Source organism: Macaca thibetana, chromosome 14 (genome assembly GCF_024542745.1).
Source record: "Macaca thibetana thibetana isolate TM-01 chromosome 14, ASM2454274v1, whole genome shotgun sequence".
NCBI classification, from domain to species: Eukaryota; Metazoa; Chordata; class Mammalia; order Primates; family Cercopithecidae; genus Macaca; species Macaca thibetana.
In genome coordinates, this window is record NC_065591.1 from 94,269,125 (window position 1) to 94,292,928 (window position 23,804).

Sequence of the window (23,804 nt, forward strand, 5' to 3'; positions counted from 1 at the left end):
CATTTATAATCTGTAGAAATGAAAAAAAGGAACAGAATCTGTGCTGAACCCTAACATATTATAGCTATAGGTAATATTCATGACTGCACACTTGAAACACTTGCTTAAAATACAAGCTGCAACCCCCTTAAATTGTATTTGTAATAGTTATTAACACTTACTATATATATATATATATATTTTTTTTTTTTTTTGAGACGGAGTCTCGCTCTGTCGCCCAGGCTGGAGTGCAGTGGCCGGATCCCAGCTCACTGCAAGCTCCGCCTCCCAGGTTTATGCCATTCTCCTGCCTCAGCCTCCTGAGTAGCTGGGACTAAGGCGCCCGCCACCTCACCCGGCTAGTTTTTTGTATGTTTTTTAATAGAGACGGGGTTTCACCGTGTTAGCCAGGATGGTCTTGATCTCCTGACCTTGTGATCTGTCCATCTCGGCCTCCCAAAGTGCTGGGATTACAGGCTTAAGCCACCGCGGCCGGCCAACATTTACAATATTTTTATGTTGTCTTGACCAATTACGTTTTAAAAGTAATGAAAACAATATCAATGATAATGTAATCAAAGAGGATTTTTCTTTCTTTTTTTCTGAGATGAAGTCTCGCTCTGTCCCAGGCTGGAGTGCAGTGGCACTATCTTGACTCACTGCAACCACTGCCTCCCCTGTTCAAGTGATTCTTATGCCTCACCCTCCCAAGTAGCTGGGACTACAGGTGTGCACCACCACAACTGGCTCATTTTTGTATTTTTGGGAGAGATGGGTTTCACCATGTTGGCCAGGCTGGTCTTGAACTCCTGACCTTAGATGATCCACCCACCTTTGCCTCCCAAAGTGCTGGTATTACAGGCGTGAGCCACCATGCCTGGCCAAAGAGAATTTTTTTTTTTTTTTTAACATTTAGATCCTTATGATCCCAGAGAAAAAAATGGATTTCAATTTATAATATGTATTTGTTTCAGAGATATGTGACAGAGAGATCATAAAAGATGTTCAGTGTAAACATGTATTAACATTCTGTAGGGGAATTGGAATGTTCAATGACAAAAGGCAATGATAAAATATTTTTAATTATTAAAGATGACTTGATAATTGCTTCATGGATGATCATGTATGTCAAATTACTATGGTATTAGGATCCATCAAATACATTTAAAAGAGTGTTCTATCAATTTTTTCCAAAAATATCTATGTTTACATTTTGTAGATTACTGACATGTACAACAGCTTTATGTTTTAATGTTAAGTTAAAAATGGGCAAGGGAATGCAGAGCTTTTTGAAATTCTTCTGGTGAGTACATAATCAAAAATGTGTAAGGCCCACAAATTATTTTCCATAATCTCAGGAGTGAGTTGAAAATGGCTTAGAAAGTCTTGATTGAAGCAGACTCAAATGTGGATTAAAGTCTCCATATGATAAATACACTTAGTCTTTCTGAAATAATTCCAACTGGAACTTCAGTTGCTATGGACAGCCAAGTCCACCTAAACCAGAAGATGCCTCAGCTCAGTCCATTGTGTGCAGAATGCACTGGATGCTGTTTCCACAGAATGATGAAGGACCAAATAATCTTTATGGGCTCTGCCTCTGGTTGGTAACTGTCTTTGATCTACTGGAAGACAGAAAATCAGATGAGCTCTCCCAAATCCATCTCTTACCCTGGTACGGATGGCTCTCAGATAAAGTTGCTTAAAGTTACTACTTAGAGAACGTGGAGGAAAATATGGCAGTGCAGTTAGACTCGAAGATGTCAGGTTTCCCTGAGAATGGCACTGCAACTCAGACACCTGCCCTGTGAAATCAAAGGCTATAAAGGAGGGATTTTTTTAAGTAGCCAACTCCACCATACTTATTAAAAAAAAAAAACAACCCAAAACTCACCAAACAAAACAAAAAGTATTTCAATACAGAAAATTAATAAAGCAATTTCAATCTTTAAAATGGTAAAAATAAACTGCAAAGGAGAACTGCATGATTTTTTTCACATACCCCTACATTTCCTTTCACCTCTTACTTTCTTGATCAGAACAAAAAGTAAAAATAAATAGAAAGATTTCACAAAGTTTCGATTTTTTTTTTTTTAATGCTGGACTTCTGCAGCTATAGTAGAAGATTGAAAACCCGAACCTTTTTACGTGTAAAGTGTATGGCAGATGGAGGGTGAATAGGGCATATTGACCTTTTCCAGGCAGGCTGAGCAATGACCGTCCTCTCTGTATGGGTTGTTATCAAGATTTCCTCTGGCCCACGAGCAATGAAGCAAATGTCTTTCAGTAAATGCCGCGCAGATAGGCCACGGTTAAAAGTCATGCTTTTGGGTCATGGAAATCCCCGAGCGGGTTTGCCAGGCCACTGATTAAGAGGAAGTGTCTGTGGTTATTACCCCTGGAGTTCCCCTAAGTCCTAAAAGGAAAGCACCAGTGCACATGCAAACCACTGGGAGGAGTGCGGAACGCCTGCTACGGGTAGGGGTGGGGATTTGGGTGACGCATTTAAAAGACAGCGTGAGACTCGCGCCCTCCGCACGGAACAGGCAGGGCGACAGGTGTCGCTTGAAAAGACTGGGCTTGTCCTTGCTGGTGCATGCGTCGTCGGCCTCTAGGCAGCAGGTGGGCGAGGAAGGCTGGGGTGTGCGTGTGTGTGTGTGTGTGTGTGCGCGCGGGCAGCAGGTGGGCGAGGAAGGCTGCTGTGTGCTTGTGTGTTTGTGTGTGTGCGTGCGCGCGCGCGCCTCCCCTGGGGTAAGAGGTGTGCCAGCGGGTGGCCGAGGGGCGCTCAGGGCTAGAGCGCTGCAGAGGTTGAGAGTCAGTGGGTGGGGCGCAGTTATCAAACGTCAGGGCCCAAAGGCAGGCTCTAGATAGGTTCCAGGTGCTCAATTTCTATTTTACCTTTGGAGTGAGCCAGTGGAATTGTGCAGCTGTGTCATTTTGATTCGGTTGCCAAGAGTTATCACTGGGCCTTTGCAGGTGCCAAATAAATTTCAGGACCGAGCCTAACACAGAGCTCTGGCACAGGAAGGAAGGAAAGTGTTTAATGAGCAAATGGAGGCATGTTTCCAACCTGTGGTAGGAAGACAGCAGTTTTTGGTTGTCTTCCTGGTGATCAGCATGGAAACCCAGAAGTGCTCTTACTCTGATCAATACAGTGTCGAAGGCATGTACCTGATGCTAATGTAACAATAATATTAACTATTGACTTTATTTGCTATTATGTATTGCTAACATTAAGTACTGCTACCTGCTATATGCTAGGTTTCTCTCTGAAGAATTTACATGTATTTTTCACGTTTAATTATCATAATCTTAAGGAGCAGAATTATCTCCATTTGACAGTGAGGAAACTGAGGCTCTTGGAGATTTACTTGTGCAACGTCATGCTTCTGGTTACCGGGCTGCTTGGTACTGAGCACCCCAGATGTCTGACTCCAAAGCCTGATCCTAATCAATCACTGAGTAGACTCTGTGGTCATTAATGTAAAATTGATAGAAGTACTGTGGTCACTCGGGGCTCAGTCACATTTGCTAACATTTATTTCTTCAACGGGAAGTCTTTGTGTCTACCCTGTATGCCAAGCTCTGCAGATGCTATGAGTGGGAGGGCAGGTACAGAGATGAAACATATTAATAGCTGCGGTTCTAAAATACCTTACTGTCTAGGGGGAGGCAGAAAGAAAAGGCACACTTGCCCTCCAGTGTCATAGAAATGGATGTGCCGCGTGCCCAAAGGGTAGGGATGCCCAACAGCCCTGGGATTGGGGAGGTTGCTTTCTTGGTAGGTTAAATGGAAGAGTCAGAAGACGAAAGGTTGGGGACTGAGCCAATCTGAGAAGGAGCCACTAGAAATGAAAGAAGAATCCCAAGAGCTTGGTATCAGAGAAGCCCAGGGAATGGGACATTTCTAAGAGGAAGTGTGCCCCAATGTCAGATGCAAACATTTCCATTTGTTTTGGCAAAAAAACCATTGGTGTTATTAATACTGAGAGCAGTTTTAAGTGATGCTCACTTAATGAGTAAATGGGAGAGGGAAAATGGAGACATTAACCGTACACACATGTCCAGTTTGCTTGGCTATGAAGGGAAGGGGCGATACAGGGTAGTTGCTACAGTGGGAAGTGGGGTTGAAAGGGGATTTTTTTTTTTTTTTTAGACGGAGTCTCACTGTGTCACCCAGGCTGGAGTACAGTGGCGCAGTCTCAGCTCACTGCAACCTCTGCCTCCTGGGTTCAAGCGATTCTCCTTCCTCAGCCTCCCAAGTAGTTGGTAGTAAAGGTGCACACCACCATGCCTGGCTAATTTTTTGCATTTCTTTTTAGTAGAGATGGGGTTTCACCGTGTTAGCCAGGATGGCCTTGATCTCCTGACCTTGTGATCCACCCGCCTCAGCCTCCTGAAGCGCTGGCATTACAGGCATGAGCCACCGCACCTGGCCGAAAGAGAATTTTAAAAATTTCTTTCATTTGAGAGTTGAGATAGATTTAAGCATGGTTGTTATGTGGAAGGAAAAGGGCCAGTTGAGAGTGAGAGGAATGAGAGTTGAAGCAATGAGGGAGATGGGATTAAGAACAAGATTTCTGAGGCAGTAGGAGAGTTTAGGATCCCATAAGGGGGCAAGTCTTTAACTGAGGCAGCAAGTAGGTTGTGAGCCAAAAAGGCTTGGATATGAGAATGTGAGGCGGTTCCTGCTCAAGGATATCTCTTTTCTTTGAGAAATAGAAGGCAAAGCAATGGACTGAAAATGAGATGGAGTGCAGTGGAGAAATCTGAGGAAGGTGTTGAAGGTTTAGAAGGGTGCATAGGGCAGTGGGCTAGGGGGCTGAGCAGGGCGAAAAGGAATTGCTAAGGGGTGGCAAAGGAGTCTTAAGTGATGCTGGTCCCAGTCTGCAGGGCTGCATCTAGGTGTTGGAAATTGTTAGGACAGAGGCTGAAGTGATCTGGGGTTGACATCTTGGCATATTTTTGTATATTTATTGTATAGTTGTTGCCTGAATTTCCACAAATATATACCTGGCTGGAGTGCAGTGGCATGATCTTGGCTCACTGCAACCTCCACCTTCTGGGTTCAAGTGATTCTCCTACCTCAGTCTCCTGAGTAGCTGGAACTACAGGTGCGTGCCACCACACCTGACGAATTTTTTTTGTATTTTTAGTAGAGACAGGGTTTCACCATGTTGGCCAGCCTGGTCTCAAACTCCTGATCTCAAGTCATCTGCTTGCCTTGGCCTCCCAAAGTGCTGGGATTACAGGCGTGAGCCACCACGCCTGACCTAAAGCTTCTTTGGGATAAGATTTGTGTAAGGGGTTTGCAAACTCAAATGGAGGTGATATAAATGAGAAAAACTCTGAGTCTCTCTTTTTCTTTTTTCTTTCTTTCTTTCTTTTTTTTTAATTTTTATTTTTTGAGACAGGGTCTTGCTCTGCACACCCAGGCTGGAGTGCAGTGATGCAGTCTCACACTGCAACCTCTGCCTCATGGGCTCAAGTGAACCTCCTGTCTCAGCCTCCCAAGTAGCTGGGATCACAGGCATGTGCCACCATGTCTGGCTAATTTTTGAGGTATTTTTGTAGAGATGGGGTTTTGCCAGGTCACCCAGTTTAAGGCTGGTCTCAAACTCCTGGGCTCAAGCAATCCGTCTACCTTGGCCTCCCAAAGTGCTGGAATTACAGGTGTGAGCCATGGCATGAGAGCTTGTGGGATGTCTCTTTTAAATGAAAGCATACTCTGTTTGCATATTTGATATGAAGGAATATCCTTCCTTTTCACAAAGACAAAAGTTCTCCTATTTTTCTGGAAACATATGTCCTTCTTCTACTTTTCATTTTTGTTACTTTTGATAGACACATGTTACACTGATTTCACTTTCCTCATAATTCTGCTGTAAGAAAAACAATAGTGCCTGTTCAATGACAAATGGCAACAGTCTGTTATTGCTAGACTGTTATTGTTAGCGGAGACTACCAGAACAGTCAGTCCCAGTATCAGGGAATCAAAGAGAACAGGTTCCCTCTCTAAAGGGCACAGCTGCTGCTCAGCTCTAGCTGCCCTGAAGGACTATAGACCCAGTGTTGCTAGATCTTTTGATTTTCCAAGAGAAGCTTGGAATCTAGAATGTGATGGGAAGTCTCTTACATTTAAAAATGTTGGCAATTAACGGTAAGATTTAAAAATACTGTGGTCCATACTATTTCCAAATGGATTTGGAAACTGGATTAAATTCAAATGAGGCATGTAGATTAATCCACAGCATGGTACAATGTAAATTTTCTGGTTTCTTTAATTGCACTGTAATTAGGTAAGATGTTAGCTTTGGGGAAGCTAAGTGCAGAGTATGCAGAAACTGTGTCATTTTTGTAAGTTTTCTCTAAGTATAAATAAATTTCAAAATAAAAATAAAAAATTAGTAAAGTACTATAATGCAATTCTATGTAAGCCAAACATGATATGTCTTCCAGTTTGAAACCTCTAGGTTTTATTTTATTTTATTTTTGAGACAGAGTCTTGCTGTGTCACCCAGGTTGGAGTGCAGTGGCGCTATTTCGGCCCACTGCCACCTCCACCTCCCAGGCTCAAACGATTCTCCTGCCTCAACCTCCTGAGTAGCTGGGATTACAGGCGTGCACCACCACACCCAGCTAATTTTTGTATTTTTAGTAGAGATGGGGTTTCACCAGGTTGGCCAGGCTGGTTTCGAACTCCTGACCCCAAGTGATCCACCTGCCTTGGCCTCCCAAAGTGCTGGGATTACAGGCGTGAGCCACTGCACCAGGCAGAGACCTCTGTTTTTTTAAATCTCTTTTTGGCCTCTACAGTGACTAGTAAAGCACCTGATACATGGTAAACGATCAGTAATTATTAGTGCTCTATTTTGGAGAAAATGTTTTTTAAAAAAGTCATTGTGTTCCATCTATGAATTGTTTGACTTTTAAAACTGTCTTTTTGTTTGTTTGTTTTTGAACAGGTTTACAAAGGAGGAAAACAACTTCTTCTAGATTTTTTTTTTCAGTTTCTTCTATAAATCAAAACATCTCAAAATGGAGACCTAAAATCCTTAAAGGGACTTAGTCTAATCTCGGGAGGTAGTTTTGTGCATGGGTAAACAAATTAAGTAGTTGACTGGTGTTTTACTATCCAAAGAATGCTAATTTTATAAACATGATCGAGTTATATAAGGTGTAACTATAATGAGTCTGATTTTGAATTTGATTTGTGGAAGTAAAGGAGAAGTGATCCTAGCTGGGGCATATTGTTAAAGCATTTTTTTCAGAGTTGGCCAGGCAATCTCCTACTGGCATATTCTCCTATTATGTAGAATAGAAACAGTACCGGTGTTTGGGAAAGATTTTAAAATGAGTGACACTTACGTTGAACAAAAAGCTAATAATAAATCCTCTGCAAACTAAAGAAATATGCAGATGAAAGCTTTGACACATTAAAATACTTCTACAGTGACAAAGAAAAATCAAGAACAAAGCGTTTTGATAGGTGCAACAAATTTAGAGGAAGTAAAAAGATAAATGTGATGATTGGTCAAGAAATTATCCAGTTATTTATAAGGCCATTGATATTTTAAAAGTCCAAAAGTGTGTTTAAGTGGGCTGTTACCTCTGAGAATGATGAGGATGAGAGTGATGGTTGAAGGTTACATCTTAGGAAATGAAGAAATTTAGAAAGAAAAATAATATAAAGACAGTGATGAATACAAAGAAGATTTTTATGACAATGTGTAAAATTTTTGGCCAGGGAAAGGAATATTGAAGTTAGATACAATTACTTACCTTTGAGGGAAATAATTATCGGTAATGAGATGTGATGTTTCTCCTGCCACCTGGAAACAAACCATTGAAGTCTGCAGTCAAAAAGTCCAACATCTCTGAGATCCAGGAAACCATGCTTGCAAATCACTGGTGGAAAAAAAAAAAGCCACAATGACTTTCTTATTGGTCATTGCTAGTATTACTGACTCAGAACCTCTTTACTAATGGCTAGGAAGTCATAACTGAGAAATTCTGAATTTTGACAAGGTCTCGCTGTTGAAATGGTAAATTTAATTTTTTTTTGTCACGATAAATTCTGGTTCAAGGTATGCTATCCATGAAATAATTTCTGACCAAAACTACATTGATGCCATTTGATTATTCATCTTAGCCTATACATGGCATTTGGTAACTTTTGACTGTTTTAAAAAATAAATCCACTATCAGAGTAGATTGGATGTTGGCTTCAGAAACATATAGAAAAACAAAAGTTCAAAAATGTTTTCAGTAGGTGATAAGTTGAATAACTCTACAATGTTAGTTCTTTAAGGGGGATAAAAATTTTTAAAAAAATCTTTGAAAGGTCTTATTTTACAGCCATATCTAAATTATCTTAAGAAATTTTTTAACCAAGGGAATGCAATATATATCATGATTCTGTTTTTCCAAAAATAACCTGAATATAGCAATGAAGTTCAGTTTTGTTATTGGTAGTTTCGGCAGAGTCCCTTTTTTGCAGCACCTGTTGTCTACCATAATTATAGAGGACATTTCGGTGTTCTAGCCAAGTATACTCTTAGAATAAAAAAATGTTAACACTGAGTTGCTTCAACAGCATGAAGCTGAGTCCAAAAGACCAAATGAACAAACACATTAATCTCTGATGATTTATTTTAAATAGAATATTTAATTGCATAAGATCTAATAGTATCATTATGCTTAAGCAATTATATTCCTGATGATCTATGGGAAATAACTATTATTTAATACATATTGAAAACAGATTTTAAGAGCGTTAGCCAGTCCTGTTATTAGTAAAGCTCTTTATCTGGAGAGAAATTTTAGATTGTTTTGTTCTCCTTATTAGAAGGATTGTAGAAAGAAAAATATGACTAATTGGAGAAAAATTTGGGATATACCATATTTCATTGAATTCAAAATGTCTTCAATTGTAAATCATACCATTATTGTATGTACCTCTAAGAAATAAAAGTGCTGCTAATTAAAATATGATATGCCATTAATTATAAAATACTTCTTGATAACAGAAGTTTTAAAATAGCCATCTTAGAATTTAGTGAAATATGGTAATGTATTCTTTTCCTCCTTTGAGGTAGGTGTTATGCTTTTTTTTCCTGGCTACTAAATTTCACAATTTCCAAAAAGCAAAATAAACATATTCTGAATATTTTTACTGTGAAACACTTGAGAGCAGAGCTTTCCACCATGTAAAGAAGCTTCATGAGTCACACATTACATCTTCAGATTGATTGAATGCCACTGAAACATTCTAGTAGCCTGGAGAAGTTGACCTACCTGTGGAGATGCCTGCCATTAACTGGCATCCTGATGGCCTAATACACTTTACTCTTCTGAGAAGGGTTTTAATCTTCAGCACAGCTTACTCTGTAGCATCATGTTTACATTGTATGTATAAAGATTATACAAAGGTGCAATTGTGTATTTCTTCCTTAAAATGTATCAGTATAGGATTTAGAATCTTTCCATGTTGAAACTCTAAATGCATAGAAATAAAAATAATTAAAAATTTTTTCATTTTGGCTTTTCAACCTAGTATTAAAACTAATAAAAGCAAAGCCATGCACAAAACTACCTCCCCAGAGAAAGGCTAGTCCCTTTTCTTCCCCATTCATTTCATCATGAACATAGTAGAAAATAGCATATTCTTATCAAATTTGATGAAAAGTGCCAACACGTTTGAACTGAAATACGACTTGTCATGTGAACTGTACCGAATGTCTACGTATTCCACTTTTCCTGCTGGGGTTCCTGTCTCAGAAAGGAGTCTTGCTCGCGCTGGTTTCTATTACACTGGTGTGAATGACAAGGTCAAATGCTTCTGTTGCGGCCTGATGCTGGATAACTGGAAAAGAGGAGACAGTCCTGTTGAAAAGCATAAAAAGTTGTATCCTAGCTGCAGATTCGTTCAGAGTCTAAATTCAGTTAACAACTCGGAAGCTACCTCTCAGCCTGCTTTTCCTTCTTCAGTAACAAATTCCACACATTCATTACTTCCGGGTACAGAAAACAGTGGATATTTCAGTGGCTCTTATTCAAGCTTTCCATCAAATCCTGTAAACTCCAGAGCAAATCAAGATTTTTCTGCCTTGATGAGAAGTTCCTACCACTGTGCAATGAATAATGAAAAAGCCAGATTACTTACTTTTCAGACGTGGCCATTGACTTTTCTGTCGCCAACAGATCTGGCAAAAGCAGGCTTTTACTACGTTGGACCTGGAGACAGAGTGGCTTGCTTTGCCTGTGGCGGAAAATTGAGCAACTGGGAACCGAAGGATAATGCAATGTCAGAACACCTGAGACATTTTCCCAAATGCCCATTTATCGAAAATCAGCTTCAAGACACTTCGAGATACACAGTTTCTAATCTGAGCATGCAGACACATGCAGCCCGCTTTAAAACATTCTTTAACTGGCCCTCTAGTGTTCTAGTTAATCCTGAGCAGCTTGCAAGTGCGGGTTTTTATTATGTGGGTAAGAAACTGAATCTGCTAATTTAAAAAAAATACATTTCATTTTATACATTTCAGTGGGCAAATTATGTGTATTCATGTTTTGGTCCAAAATTAATTTTAGGTAACAGTGATGATGTCAAATGCTTTTGCTGTGATGGTGGACTCAGGTGTTGGGAATCTGGAGATGATCCATGGGTGGAACATGCCAAGTGGTTTCCAAGGTAATTGTTTTGAAATTCTCTTTGCAAATTCTTGTGATTATCATGAGATTGCTTATATGTGTTTACCTTAAATCAGCTGTTACTTTACTCCGTTCCAAATATATATTTGTGAATAAGTTTAGGATGGATTACTTAGCAAAATACTTAAAAAGTTTTGATGGACTTAATGAAGAAATATATTTGGGGATTTTTGTTTAATTTTTAAAGAAATATATATATTTAAATAATACATGCTCATTATAAAAACAAAGTCACACATTGTAGAAAAGTACAGAGAAAGAAAATTAAACTGTCCAGAAATCTTACCACCTAAGGATGAACATGGTTACCATTTTAGTGAACATCGCTCCAGACATAAAGAAATAAATGTATACAATACATATACATATAGAAATAAATATCCATATAGAAATAAATGTACACAATTTTACATAAATTAAATATTCTATTTAGTTTTGAAGTTTTTTCAGTCAACATATGTCTTGGATATATTTCCATTCATTCAGTATTCAATAACAATTGATCACCTATTGCCAGGCATTGTTCTGGGTGCATAAAATCAGTTGAACAAAACAAAGACCCCTGGTCGCCTAAGTTTGTATTATAGCAGGAGAGAACAGACAATTAATAAAAACTTGAATAAGTTATAGAGCATGTTGGAAAATAAGTACAATCAATAAAAAGAACAAAGAGGGGTTTAGAAATGCCAGGCAGGTTACAATACTAAATCAGGGTAAGTATAGTCTCATCTCATGTGTTTTAATTGCCACACAGCATTTTAATGTGATATGTTACCCTTTTGATTGTTTAACTGGCCGCCTAGCGTTCTAATTAATCCGGATCAGCTTGCAAGTGTGGGTTTTTATCATGTGGGTAAGAAACTTAATGTACAAACTAAAATACCAGCTTCAAAATACTTTTTTCACATTCTCCTTTTTCATCTAAATCATGTGGCCTAAAATTACATTTTTTCATGATCAAAACTTTTGCTATTATTCAGCTCGTTTCCCATTTGCCCTGAGAATACTGCACTGGCGACAAGCTGCACTGTTTTTTTCCAAATGGGGAAATGGGTTAATATTGATTAATAAATGTGGCATCTTAACTTATTTTGATTCCTTTTTTTTCTCTTTTTTTTTTTTTTTTTTTTTTTTTTTTTTGAGATGAAGCCTGGCTCTGTTGCCCAGATTGGAGTGCAGTGGTGTGATCTCAGCTCACTGCAACCTCCGCCGGTTGGGTTCAAGCAATTCTCACGCCTCAGCCTTGCTAGTAGCTGGGACTACAGATATATGCTAGCATGCCCAGCTAATTTTTGTATTCTTAGTAGAGACGGGGGTTCACCATGTTGTGCAGGCTGGTCTCAAACTCCTAACCTCAGGAGTTTGAAGTGCTACCACGCCCAGCCAACATTAGTGTGTTTTCAAGAATCTTAGAAGACTTGAAGAGAGTAGCTAAGAGCTCTGAGGAGAGATGGACTTACTTGACCTCAGTAGACTGAGAGGCTCCTGACCCTTGTCCACTTGAGCCTTGGTAGATTACTAGTAATCGCCTTCCTCTTGCTTATATCAACCTGCCTTTCACTACAATATCTCTGATCATTCTCTATATGCTAAATGAATAGTAAAGTGATTATATGTATGTTTATACTCATTTGAAATATTTATACTTCACAATATATTAAAAGTAAATTGATTATATGTATGTTTATACTCATTTGAAATATCCAGTCTACAAATGGCTGGATTAGTCCTGCCCAAATTAAGATAAACACTTAGTGCTTTTCAAAATTAGCTGAAGTGGTCGGGTGCAGTGGCTCATGCCTGTAATCCCAGCACTTTGGGAGGCTGAGGCAGGAGGATCGCTTGAGGTCAGGAATTCGAGACCAGTGTGGCAACATGGTAAAACCCCATCTCCACTAAAAATGCAAAAATTAGCCGGGCGTGGTGGCAGGCACCTGCAATCCCAGCTACACTGGAGGCTGAGGTACGAGAATCACTTGAACCCGGGAGGCAGAGGTTACAGTGAACTGAGATCATCCCACTGCACTCCAGCCTGGGTGACAGAGTGAGACTCTGTCTTAAAAAAAAAAAAAATTAGCAGAAGCATAATATTTCTTGGCAAATATAAAAATATTAATTTTGTAAGACATTCAACCTGTATGAAAAATGTTAACTGTCATGAGAAGCATCTTACAAAACAATTAAAAATTCACACAAAAAATTTGGATCCTATCATAGGATACTTACAGGTTAGTTTTAGAAAACAATTTTTTCTTGAAAGCAATACAATAGAATCAGTTCCCAGTGAGCTAGGATTTATTTATTCTTGTAACATTAAGTTTAGAATAAATGATCTTAAATGATTCTGTGATTTGGGGCAAGCAACCAGATTTGAAATGGAATAAACACCTAGAGATGAGAAATTTATTTATTACATTTTCATTTCACTGGTATAAATAATACCTCAAACTTTATTTTCTTTACATTTTAGGTGTGAGTACTTGATAAGAATTAAAGGACAGGAGTTCATCCGTCAAGTTCAAGCCAGTTACCCTCATCTACTTGAACAGGTAGGTAGGGAAAGTTCTTTTTTTAAATATTGGTTGCCATCAGAGAAATTACTTTCTGATAATTACAGAGAGTGCTATTTTAATGAAAAGACAAGATTGTTTTAGAAATACTTTTTCTTTTTCTTATCAAACCTGGCATGATCTTAGAAAGTATTATTCTTTAGAGAAAAATAGATCCATAAATGGTAGTCTCCTGATAATGACACTTGTGATGTTTCTCTTTAAGCATTTTTTCAATCAAGTTGCAATAAATTAAACTGGGAAAAAAATGACTGGGATAGTAGCATTTAACAGTTTTACTATATAAATTTTCCTTCAAAAGATCTGAGAAAGAGAATTTTATTGCTTTTTCTAATCTTCTTGGGAAAACAAATAACTTACTTAATAGTTGGATGGTCAATCCCATTCCAGCCATGAGCAATGAAACTGATATAGGGTCCAACTTATCCCAAAGAATGACCCAGGGTAGGTAAGACCTGTGTATGAAAGAAAAATTGATTGTCACATGGATTATTGAAAAGGTACAGTCCTTTTCCTGCCTTAATGAAAATGGGTTTTATTTGTTATTATATACACACACTGAAACTCTATTAATTTATGGCCTAGGGAATAACTATCAAATATAAATGAAATATTGCTTTTGGTTAAAAAATTATTTTGCTAGTAAGCAAGTAGTTTGCAATAAATTGAATAAAATATGTCTGTTGGGTCATTTTCATTGCAATGGGTAAGATAAGATTTATATTTTAATTTATATATATATATTTTTTTTTTCTGCAGCTGCTATCTACATCAGACAGCCCAGAAGATGAAAATGCAGAGTCATCAAGTAAGTGCAATGGATAATAATGAATGCATTTAAATAGAGTCATTTGGTACTGTTAAGATTGAAAGTTGATAACAGTAACGTACCTTTATATTGATTTATAATTTACAATGAATGCATTTTCAAATATACTGTGTTGGTATTTCCCAAACTTCAGTGCATATCAGAGTTGCCTGGAGAACTTTAAAAAATATGACAGATTTCCAGTTTCTACTTCAGACCTACTGAATTAAATCTGAGTATCTAAAGGAGGGGCTCAGGCATGTATAGTTTTAACAAACTACATACATCTAGCCTAACCCTTGTTCTTGGGCCAGTGTGAGAACAGATGTACTATGATATTAGATTGCTCACATATTCTTTCTGTGAAAGGGAAAGGATAGAACATGTTAGTCCCCTTTTTAAATAGGGATCCTGAGGCTCAGAAAAGTTACATGACTTGTACATCGCCTTAAACCTAAAATGCAATAGAGCTAACATTTGTACAAGCTCTTCTACTCCATTATCTCATATTCAATTCAATTCAATATATATTTATTGTGTATCTCCTGTTCTGAGGAAAGAATAGAGAACAGGATAAACATAACTCCTGGTCTCATGTATCTACGGGATACACAGAAACACACAGACAGGAGAAAGGGATATTGCAACAAAAGTAAAGTGTAATATGAGAGTGCATATAGGACAATTAACCCAGACTTGGAGGGTCAGAAAAGGCTTTCCAGAGGAAATATTTGTCTTAGCAGAAAATCCAAGGGAAGAATAGGAGTTAACTGAGTGACAAATGGAAGAAAAGAGTATTCCAGGCAGAGAGAACAGCACATGAAAGACCGAAGTGACAAAGGAGAATAGGCACCTTTGAATAACTGAACAAAATTCTATATGGCCAGAAATAGGAGTTGCTAATAGACAAATGAGTGAAGCAGGCCAGCTGTATGAGTGGTCAGCACTGCAGGCAGAATTTGACACCAGAGCCATCAGTTTGTGACTCCTGGGCTAGAGTGCAGAATGCGAATGATACAGTGGCGAGGGATGAGGCTGAAGAGCTAAACAGGGTTCAGATTGTATGAGACCTTGTAAGCCATTTCTATTTTGGATTTTATCCTAAGAGCAATGAAATTGTTGATAGAATTCAAGAAGTGTGACGCAATCAGATTTGTGTTTTTAAAAAGTCACTCTGATTACACTCTGAGAATGAACTCCAAGGAAGCAATATTGTATAATAAGAGCCTCTCTGAAAAAATATGTGAATTATTCTTGATTGAAAGCTCATTTGTTCATCCAACATAGGGAAAAAGAATCTCAATTCTAGTGGGAAGTAATCCCTGCCATTCTGTTTCCTTCTCCTGCTCACATATGTATATCCAGTTATGACAGGTAATATGTATTTTGCATCTAAGTACAATATTTCATGTTGCTATTTTGATGACTGAACGTGTATATCATTTTAAATTTAACAATGTTCATACAAAATAATGCCTATACATTTTGTTGGTTTTACATTTTTAATATTGTAAAAACATTTTTGATTTCAGTTCAAATTTTAATTTTTAAGAAATATACAGGCTATCCTAATATGTGTTAAATTCTTGTTCCATATAGTTATTCGTTTTGAACCTGGAGAAGACCATTCAGAAGATGCAATCATGATGAATACTCCTGTGGTTAATGCTGCCGTGGAAATGGGCTTTAGTAGAAGCCTGGTAAAATACACGGTTCAGAGAAAAATCCTAGCAACTGGAGAGAATTATAGACTCATCAGTGATCTTGTGTTAGACTTACTCAATGCAGAAGATGAAATGAGGGAAGAGGAGAGAGAAAGAGCAACTGAGGAAAAAGAATCAAGTATGTAGATTTATTAATACAGTCTATTTTCATAAGGATTTGATACCAGTCTACATGTTATGGAAAATATACTCATCTAGTATATCTGAAAATATACTCAATCCAGTCAGATTTTTTTCATGTTTAGTATTCTGAATTCAAATGCTGAAAAATTTATTCATATTCAGATATATTTGAGTTGCCCATAAGTTGAAAATGTATGATGTGTTTTTTCCTGTTTTTCCTTAATTCATATTTTTTCTCTGGATAGCTGACGCTGTGTCCAATTATGCATTCATGGCGCTTTTTTTTTTCTTAAGGTTTTGAAAATGGAATCCTTGTTGCAGCATGGCACATTTTTAATCTCAGGCTAGTTGCTCACTCCCCTTTGGAGTAAATCAGGGTGGGATCAGCGACAATTATTAATTTTTTTTTGAGACAGAGTCTTACTCTGTCACCCACGCTGGAGTGCAGTGGCATGATCTCAACTCACCGCAACTTCTGCCTTCTGGGTTCAAGCAATTCCCGTGCCTCCCTCCCTTAGCTGGGACTACAAGCACCTGCCATCATGCCAGGCTAATTTTTGTACTTTTAGTAGAGACGGGGTTTCTCCATGTTGGCCACACTGGTCTCAAACTCCTGACCTCAAGTGATCCACCCGCCTCGGCCTCCCGAAGTGCTGGGATTACAGGCATGAGCCACCGTGCCTGGCTGGACAATTGTTAATTTTAACGTTAACATAAAAGCATGTCTTAGCCTGTGACTATACATTAATGCGCAAACTACTATTAAGTCCCCTACCTGCCCACACAAGAACTGAGTCTTTCAGAGCATCCTTCGATTATTTAGGCAAGTCCTAGGATACTGTTTCACAATTTCTTAGGACAAGTTGCTCATGTCCTTCCATATTAACCTTATCCACTACTATGTTCTCTATTGCCCTTCACAAAAACTCTTCTGGGCACATCCATTCTCATCTGGCTGTTTTGACGGCTGTTATCACTCTGTCCTAGACAAAAAGAAATGCTGATCTCTCCTTTCCCAAGCATGGACCAGACCAATAAGTCCCTTCAACACAGCTAAAAACAGATGCAACTTTTAACAAGCTCTTATTGGAGACTTAAGGGTAACAGAAGGGAATTATATCACAAATGTCGATTTACAGCTGCAACTAGATGTGGCCCCTCTTAGTGCCCCCGGGCTCATCCTCATAAATCTCTCTGCCTAGCTTCTGGTTCATCTCTGTGTAGCTTTGGCAAGTTTACACAAATCACTCGGAATGTCCCAGTAATATTTTCCTTTATCAAAACTCAGGCCCCCAAATATTCATAAAGTTCAGAAGGACAAAAAAGACTTTTCCTTATCCTTGTCCAATGCCATCCGGGATCTATTTCTTCATAGGATTATTGACAGTCAGATCGTCCATTGCATTTAGGGATAAATCCAACCCTGCCCATGAAGATGGATTTGTTTTCTGACCCAACCCGGACAAACCTATCAGATAATAGTGACATGGCATCATACATTCACCCAAGTGTGAATTACTCAGTCTATAAACCACTAGTGTAGCAGCAATACAGTCACAGTTAACCTTTGCCCAGCCTCATCAAGTTCTCTTTTCTCTGTGAAGATTAGGCAAGTATGTCCTTCCTGTAGCCTTCTTAGTGGTAGCCATTTGTCACCAGCCAACAATTGCTCAAAGAAAAGAACACTTATCTCCACAACCATTGAGAGACCCCATAAAATCTGAAACTATCCACTTATAAAATATTTATATTTCTTTCAAAGACAATCAGAAAAGTCTCCAGAAATGACTTCAAGTCAACAATATATAATAATTTACATTGTCAAAAAGAGCCCTTAGTGTTTCTGCCTCACCGTTTTATATATATATATATCTACTACCTAGTATGGTGCCTGCATATAGTCTGTGTTCTGAGTGAGTGAATGAAAACACATTTAGGTTAATTATTACTTTATAGTTTCCCAAGAACAGTAAGGATATAAATAAAGAGGCAATTTAAGATATTTTTTCCCAGAATAAAATAATAACATGGCTGGGTGTGGTGGCTCACGCCTGTAATCACAGCACTTTGGGAGGCTGAGGCAGGCAGATCACTTAAGCCCAGGAGTTTGAGACCAGCCTGGGCAACATAGCAAAACCCTGTCTGTATAAAAAAAAATACAAAAATTAGCAGGGTGTGGTGGCATGTGTCTGTAGTCCCAGCTATTCAGGAGTCTGAGGTGGGAGGACCACTTGAGCCCAGGGAGGTTGAGGCTGCAACGAGCTATGATCATATGCCACTGCACTCCAGCCTGGGCCACAGAGTGAGAGTCTGTCTCAAGAAAGAAAGAAAAAAAGAGAGGAAGGAAGGAAGGAGGGAAGGAAGGAAGGAAGGAAGGAAGGAAGGAAGGAAGGAAGGAAGGAAGGAAGGAAGGAAGGAAGGAAGGAAGGAAGGAAGGAGGGAAGGTGGGAAGGAGGGAAGGAGGGAAGAAGGGAAGGAGGGAAGGAAGGAAGGAAGGAAATAATATGCTTCAAAGGTATACTCAAGTCTTCCGAAGGAAGGAAGGAAATAATATGCTTCAAAGGTATACTCAAGTCTTCCAAACTTACAAACCAGAATATAGTCTACAACTTTGAAATGAAACTTTTTCTCAGTTACTAGCAATTAAATTTTAGAAATCTTAAGAATTTCAGAGAATGTATTATATTAGATTAGGTATAATTGCAAAAATAAATCTTAGATTGAAAAACCAGTATACTTCAACACCAAGTTTACATTATATTTTTATTTTCTGATATATCCCTACTTTGCTAATATAGATAATTTAACAAAATATAGTAAGTTCTAAGTCTTCTACCCCCTCACTATTACTTTTCTATTCCTACTCTTTAAATTATAGAACTAAGGCTTGGTTGTTCATTTGTTCAACAGATATTTATGGAGCATTAACTTTGTGCCAGACACTATTCTAGCTCCTGACCCTTTTCTCATTTATTCTCAGAGCTTCAATTATTTTCAAAGTATGTCTTTAGCCTTGTCTTTTTGATGCAGCACCATTTTAATTCTTTATTTTCTGGTTGTTGTTTTCGATTTTTGATGTTTTCTTTTTTCCATTTTTTATTCTTTCTTAAATGGTTCTTTTTATGAGTCCTATCACTTGACAAAGCCAGTGTATCTAAAATCTAACCATCCTCTCTCCCAAAACAGTTCTTCAGATAGCTCAGCCTCTGTCATTAGTTATTTTTTAGAAATAGCTTTATAAAGGCTTATGGTAAGCTATATGAAAATTAATAAACTTAGATTCATAAGTTATATTCCAAAGAGATAATAAAATCACAGTTTTACAATATAAAATGTTTTACCAATGGATACAAAATCTAGGTCTTGAAGGAGAATTAGATGTTATCTTGTAGGACAAGAAGGTAGTCATTGACAAATAGGGTTTAGTATTCAAAATGCTGTTACTGCCTTTCCCTGCTTACTATACAATATTCAGGTAATGGCAATATGTCTAATTTCTGGAAATAATTAAAATTTCAACTTGGAATTTTAAAGAAATTTTATGGGCCGGACACAATGGCTCACACCTGTAATCCCAGCACCTTTGGAGGCTGAGGTGGGCAGATCACTTGAGGCCAGGAGTTCAAGACCAGGCTGGCCAACATGGTGAAACCTTGTCTCTACTAAAACTACAAAAAATTAGCTGGGTGTAATCTCAACTACTCAGGAGGCTGAGGCACAAGTATAGCATGAACCTGGGAGGTAGAGGTTGCAGTGAGCTGAGATCACACCACTGCACTCCAGCCTGGGTGACAGAGCAAGACTCTGTTTTAAAAATGAATAAATAAATAATAAAAGAAATTTTATGGAAGAATACTTTAAGAAAAAATTGTTTTAATTATCTTGATTTTATCTTTCCCTAATTTACCTAGATTGAATTGAAACATCAATTTTAATAGGTTCTAAGTTTCATTTGGTTAAAGGCTTAGCAGTGTTGCAAAATGATTGAAAGCACAGTACATGACACCAGACTACCTCAGTTTGATTTTTGCTAGTTGTGGTGTCCTTTGGCAACTTACTTGCCTCACTGTGGCTTCATTTTCTCATTTGTTAAATGAGGCTATTTGGACCTACCTCAAAGAGCTGTTGTGAAGATGAAATGAATCAATGTGTATAAAGTTCTTAACACAGTGCTCACTAAATGTTAGTCCTTACTATAATTATAATTAATTATATTATTATTATTACAGCTTTTTGAGACAGGGTATTGCTATGTTGCCCAGTCTGGTCTCTGACTCCAGGGCTCAAGTGATCCTCCTACCTCAGCCTCCTGAGTAGCTGGTGCTACAGGCATGTGCCACTGCACCCTGAATTATAATTATAATAACATTATTATTAAGCACAGCAGATGAGATACCCCTAAACCTAGCAATCAATATCAATGCCTTACTGATTATGAATTAAAGACAGTTTTTATTCTGTTACATATGTAGGCCTGGAAGGAAGTTTGTGAGCAGTGTTTGAATATGTTTATGTTTGTCTTCTTTTTTATAAAGATGATTTATTATTAATCCGGAAGAATAGAATGGCACTGTTTCAACATTTGACTTGTGTAATTCCAATCCTGGATAGTCTACTAACTGCCAGAATTATTAATGAACAAGAACATGATATTATTAAACAGAAGACACAGACATCTTTACAAGCAAGAGAACTGATTGATACTATTTTAGTAAAAGGAAATATTGCAGCCACTGTATTCAGAAACTCTCTGCAAGAAGCTGACACTGTGTTATATGAGCGTTTATTTGGTGAGTGGTAGAAAATTATTTTTTTAAATTTTCTAAGTCAATTGAAAATATGATCTTATTAATAACTTATGATTATTGAAAATAATTCAGGCTGAGTGTGGTGATGCATGCCTGTAATCCTAACACCTTGGGAGGCTGAGGCAAGTGGATTGCTTGAGCCCAGGAGTTCGAGACCAGACTGGACAACATGGCGAGACCCCATCACTACAAAAATTTTTTAAAAAAATTAGTTGTGATGGCGTACACCTGGTAATCCCAGCTACTCAGGAGGATGAGGTGGGAGGATGGCTTGAACCTGAGAGATAGAGGCTGCCATGAGCTGTGATTGTGCCACTGCACTCCAGCCTGGGTGACAGAGTGAGACTCTGTCTTGAAAAAAAACTCAATCAAATTTATAGATATTAATTGCATAAAAAGATTAAAGACTTTTGTTGCCTTGACATGAGTATTTGGCCAAAGTCTAAAGAGTTCATTTTTAAAATATATTCTGTAGCTAAATATTAACCTTATTTGTCATAGTAATGCTTTTTCTTTTTCTCCCTTAGTGCAACAGGACATAAAGTATATTCCCACAGAAGATGTTTCAGGTAATAGTATTAATATTTTAAACCAATAGAAAACATTGTCTATTTTCTTGGTTTTTTCATTGAAGAAGCAAATTGCCTTTTATGAAAAATTCTTTCCTCTTTCTAGATCTACCAGTGGAAGAACAGTTGCGGAGATTACAAGAAGAAAGAACATGTAAAGTGTGTATGGACAAAGAAGTGTCCATAGTGTTTATTCCTTGTGGTCATCTAGTAGTATGCAAAGATTGTGCTCCTTCTTTAAGAAAGTGTCCTATTTGCAGGAGTACAATCAAGGGTACAGTTCGTACATTTCTTTCATGAAGAAGAACCAAAACTTTGTCTAAACTTTAGAATTAATTTATTAAATGTATTATAATTTTAACTTTTATCCTGATTCAGTTCCTTAACATTTTTTATTTATTTACAACTCAAAAAAATATTGTTTTGTGTAACATATTTATATAACTATATGTATCTAAACCATATGAACATACATTTTAGAAACCAAGAGAATGATAGGCTGTTGTTCTTATGAACAAAAAAGAGATAGCACTACAAACACAATATTCAATCAACATTTCAGCATTATTGAAATTGTAAGTGAAGTAAAATTTAAGATATTTGAGTTTGCCTTTCAGAATTTTGAATATTTTGGCATTGCATTAATACTGGCAACATGAAGCCAGATGTGGTGGTGTGTGCCTGTAGTCCCAGGCTGAGGCAAGAGGATTACTTGAGCCCAGGAGTTTGAATCCATCCTGGGCAGCATACTGAGACCCTGCCTGTAAAAACAAACAGAACAAAAACCAAACACCAGGGAGACACATTTCTCTGTCTTTTTTGATCAGCGTCCTATACATTGAAGGTGTGCATATATGTTGAATGACATTTTAGGGACATGGTATTTTTATAAAGAATTCTGTGAGAAAAAATTTAATAAAGCAACAAAAATTACTCTTATTCTTAATAGCTTTATTTCTATGACGTTGGATAGTTTAGTCACTCCCAGACTCTTTCCATACTTCCTTGAAGCCTCTTAAATATTGAACTACAGTTTGTATTCTTTCCTATAAGATGCTTCTTCATTGACACAGAGCACGGGGTCAAGACACTATAAAGTCTATAGGATTTTATGGAATGCCTGAGACAAGAATCAAACAGTCCCTTTAGTAAGTTTGTTTATTCATTTGTCTATTGATTTATTCAAGAAGTCTGATGCCAGCCCCGCCTATTGGAAGAAGGTCTGAGTTTTTTTCTTACCTCTTTGGTATTAATTCTGAAACTTAGAAAGTACACTGGTTAGCAATGCTTGGGACCAACAGGTTGTTCTGGTAAATAAATCTGTTCCATGTTGTCAGTGCAACAAAATGTCCCCCTCTGCATTACGTTTTTGGTACTCAACATGTCCAAGTCATAACTCTCTCCTTTGTTTCTTATAGAGGTATTAGGTCTTTAAGACTAGAAGTAAGACTGTAACAGGGAAAATCAGGGGAAGACAGGCAAAGGCCAGTCATCTAAACCAGTTCTAGATGTCTGTGTAGGGGCAGATGGCTGTGTAAGGGCAGAAGGGAAAGACCCCTTCATAAGGGTCACAGCTGACAATCCTATAACAAAAGACAGGTTAACAAGAGAAAAACTCAACAAATGTATTTAACCAAAGTTTTACATGACCGGGGAGCCTTCAGAATGAAAACCCAAAATTACAGGGGAAACTATGCATTATTATGCTTAGGTGTGATAAAGAATGGACAGCCCTGAAGAACAGTGATTGGAAAAAAAGATCTAATGGGAATAGACTCAGCTTGGGGACCTAGCAAGGCCTGTCTGTTCAGATTCTTTTTGGTCTCTGTGCAGCATTCCTTCCTCCTGGATACAGGGCAGGGCCTGTATGGAATGGGGATCTTATAACCTACTATCAAACAAGGTAGGTCAGAGAATTTATTTATGGCCAGCTCTTACATAGGTGAGGGAAGATTAGAGTACTATCTTTATGATGTAAGTCTGGCATTGTGGAAAAGTGGTTCCGGTTTCTATGACCTACCTTGGGGAAGAGGAATTCAAGTTTCTATATCTTGCTTTCGGGGAGAATGAGGCTGAAACAGGAGGGCAGGATAACGTTAGAGAAAACTTTGCTTCTGAGGCTTTCACTTCGGGTTTTCTGAGCCCCAACATCTGCTAGAGTTATAAAAATTTAGGGACGAGGCGAGGGGAGGAAAGAATCCATCTCTTCATTCTGATGCTGGGAGACTATTTCCTTGAGATGCAATTGATTTTGCCTCTGCTAAGAGGCTCTGCTGGCTAGCCACATGCTAGCCAGTGTCCTGCATGGGTGCTACCCTGAATTATTTGTAATTGTGCTTAGGCGATTTGTAACTCAAGTATAGGATATTTAAATAGTGGGCACCCTTTTTGCGACTTTTTTTTTTTTATCTAGTTCTTATATACTACAGATAATATTTGAACTTGTCATCTCACTGTACAACTTTTGTTCATTTCTCATTTTGGTAATAAATAGCTATTATAACCAA

The 23,804-nt window shown here is 38.0% G+C and overlaps 1 protein-coding gene across 1 annotated transcript; it reads left to right on the forward strand.

Moving 5' to 3' along the window:
- The first annotated feature begins 2,427 nt into the window (after positions 1-2,427).
- On the forward strand, positions 2,428-23,804 carry BIRC3 (baculoviral IAP repeat containing 3). Its single transcript, XM_050758261.1, has 9 exons — positions 2,428-2,601; positions 6,945-10,473; positions 10,576-10,675; positions 13,166-13,244; positions 14,025-14,073; positions 15,673-15,915; positions 20,456-20,710; positions 21,256-21,297; positions 21,404-23,804. The coding sequence occupies exons 2-9, from the start codon at positions 9,621-9,623 to the stop codon at positions 21,595-21,597; spliced, it is 1,815 nt and encodes a 604-aa protein (XP_050614218.1). The 5' UTR covers positions 2,428-2,601; positions 6,945-9,620; the 3' UTR covers positions 21,598-23,804.

What these genes read in the sequence shown, in the direction of transcription:
- BIRC3 (XM_050758261.1), top strand. Translation starts at nt 9,621, where the DNA reads ATGAACATAGTAGAAAATAGCATATTCTTATCAAATTTGATGAAAAGT. An exon ending in TGAAAATGCAGAGTCATCAA is followed by an intron (nt 14,074 to 15,672) that starts GTAAGTGCAATG and finishes TGTTCCATATAG; the next exon opens with TTATTCGTTTTGAACCTGGA. An exon ending in TCCCACAGAAGATGTTTCAG is followed by an intron (nt 21,298 to 21,403) that starts GTAATAGTATTA and finishes TCCTCTTTCTAG; the next exon opens with ATCTACCAGTGGAAGAACAG.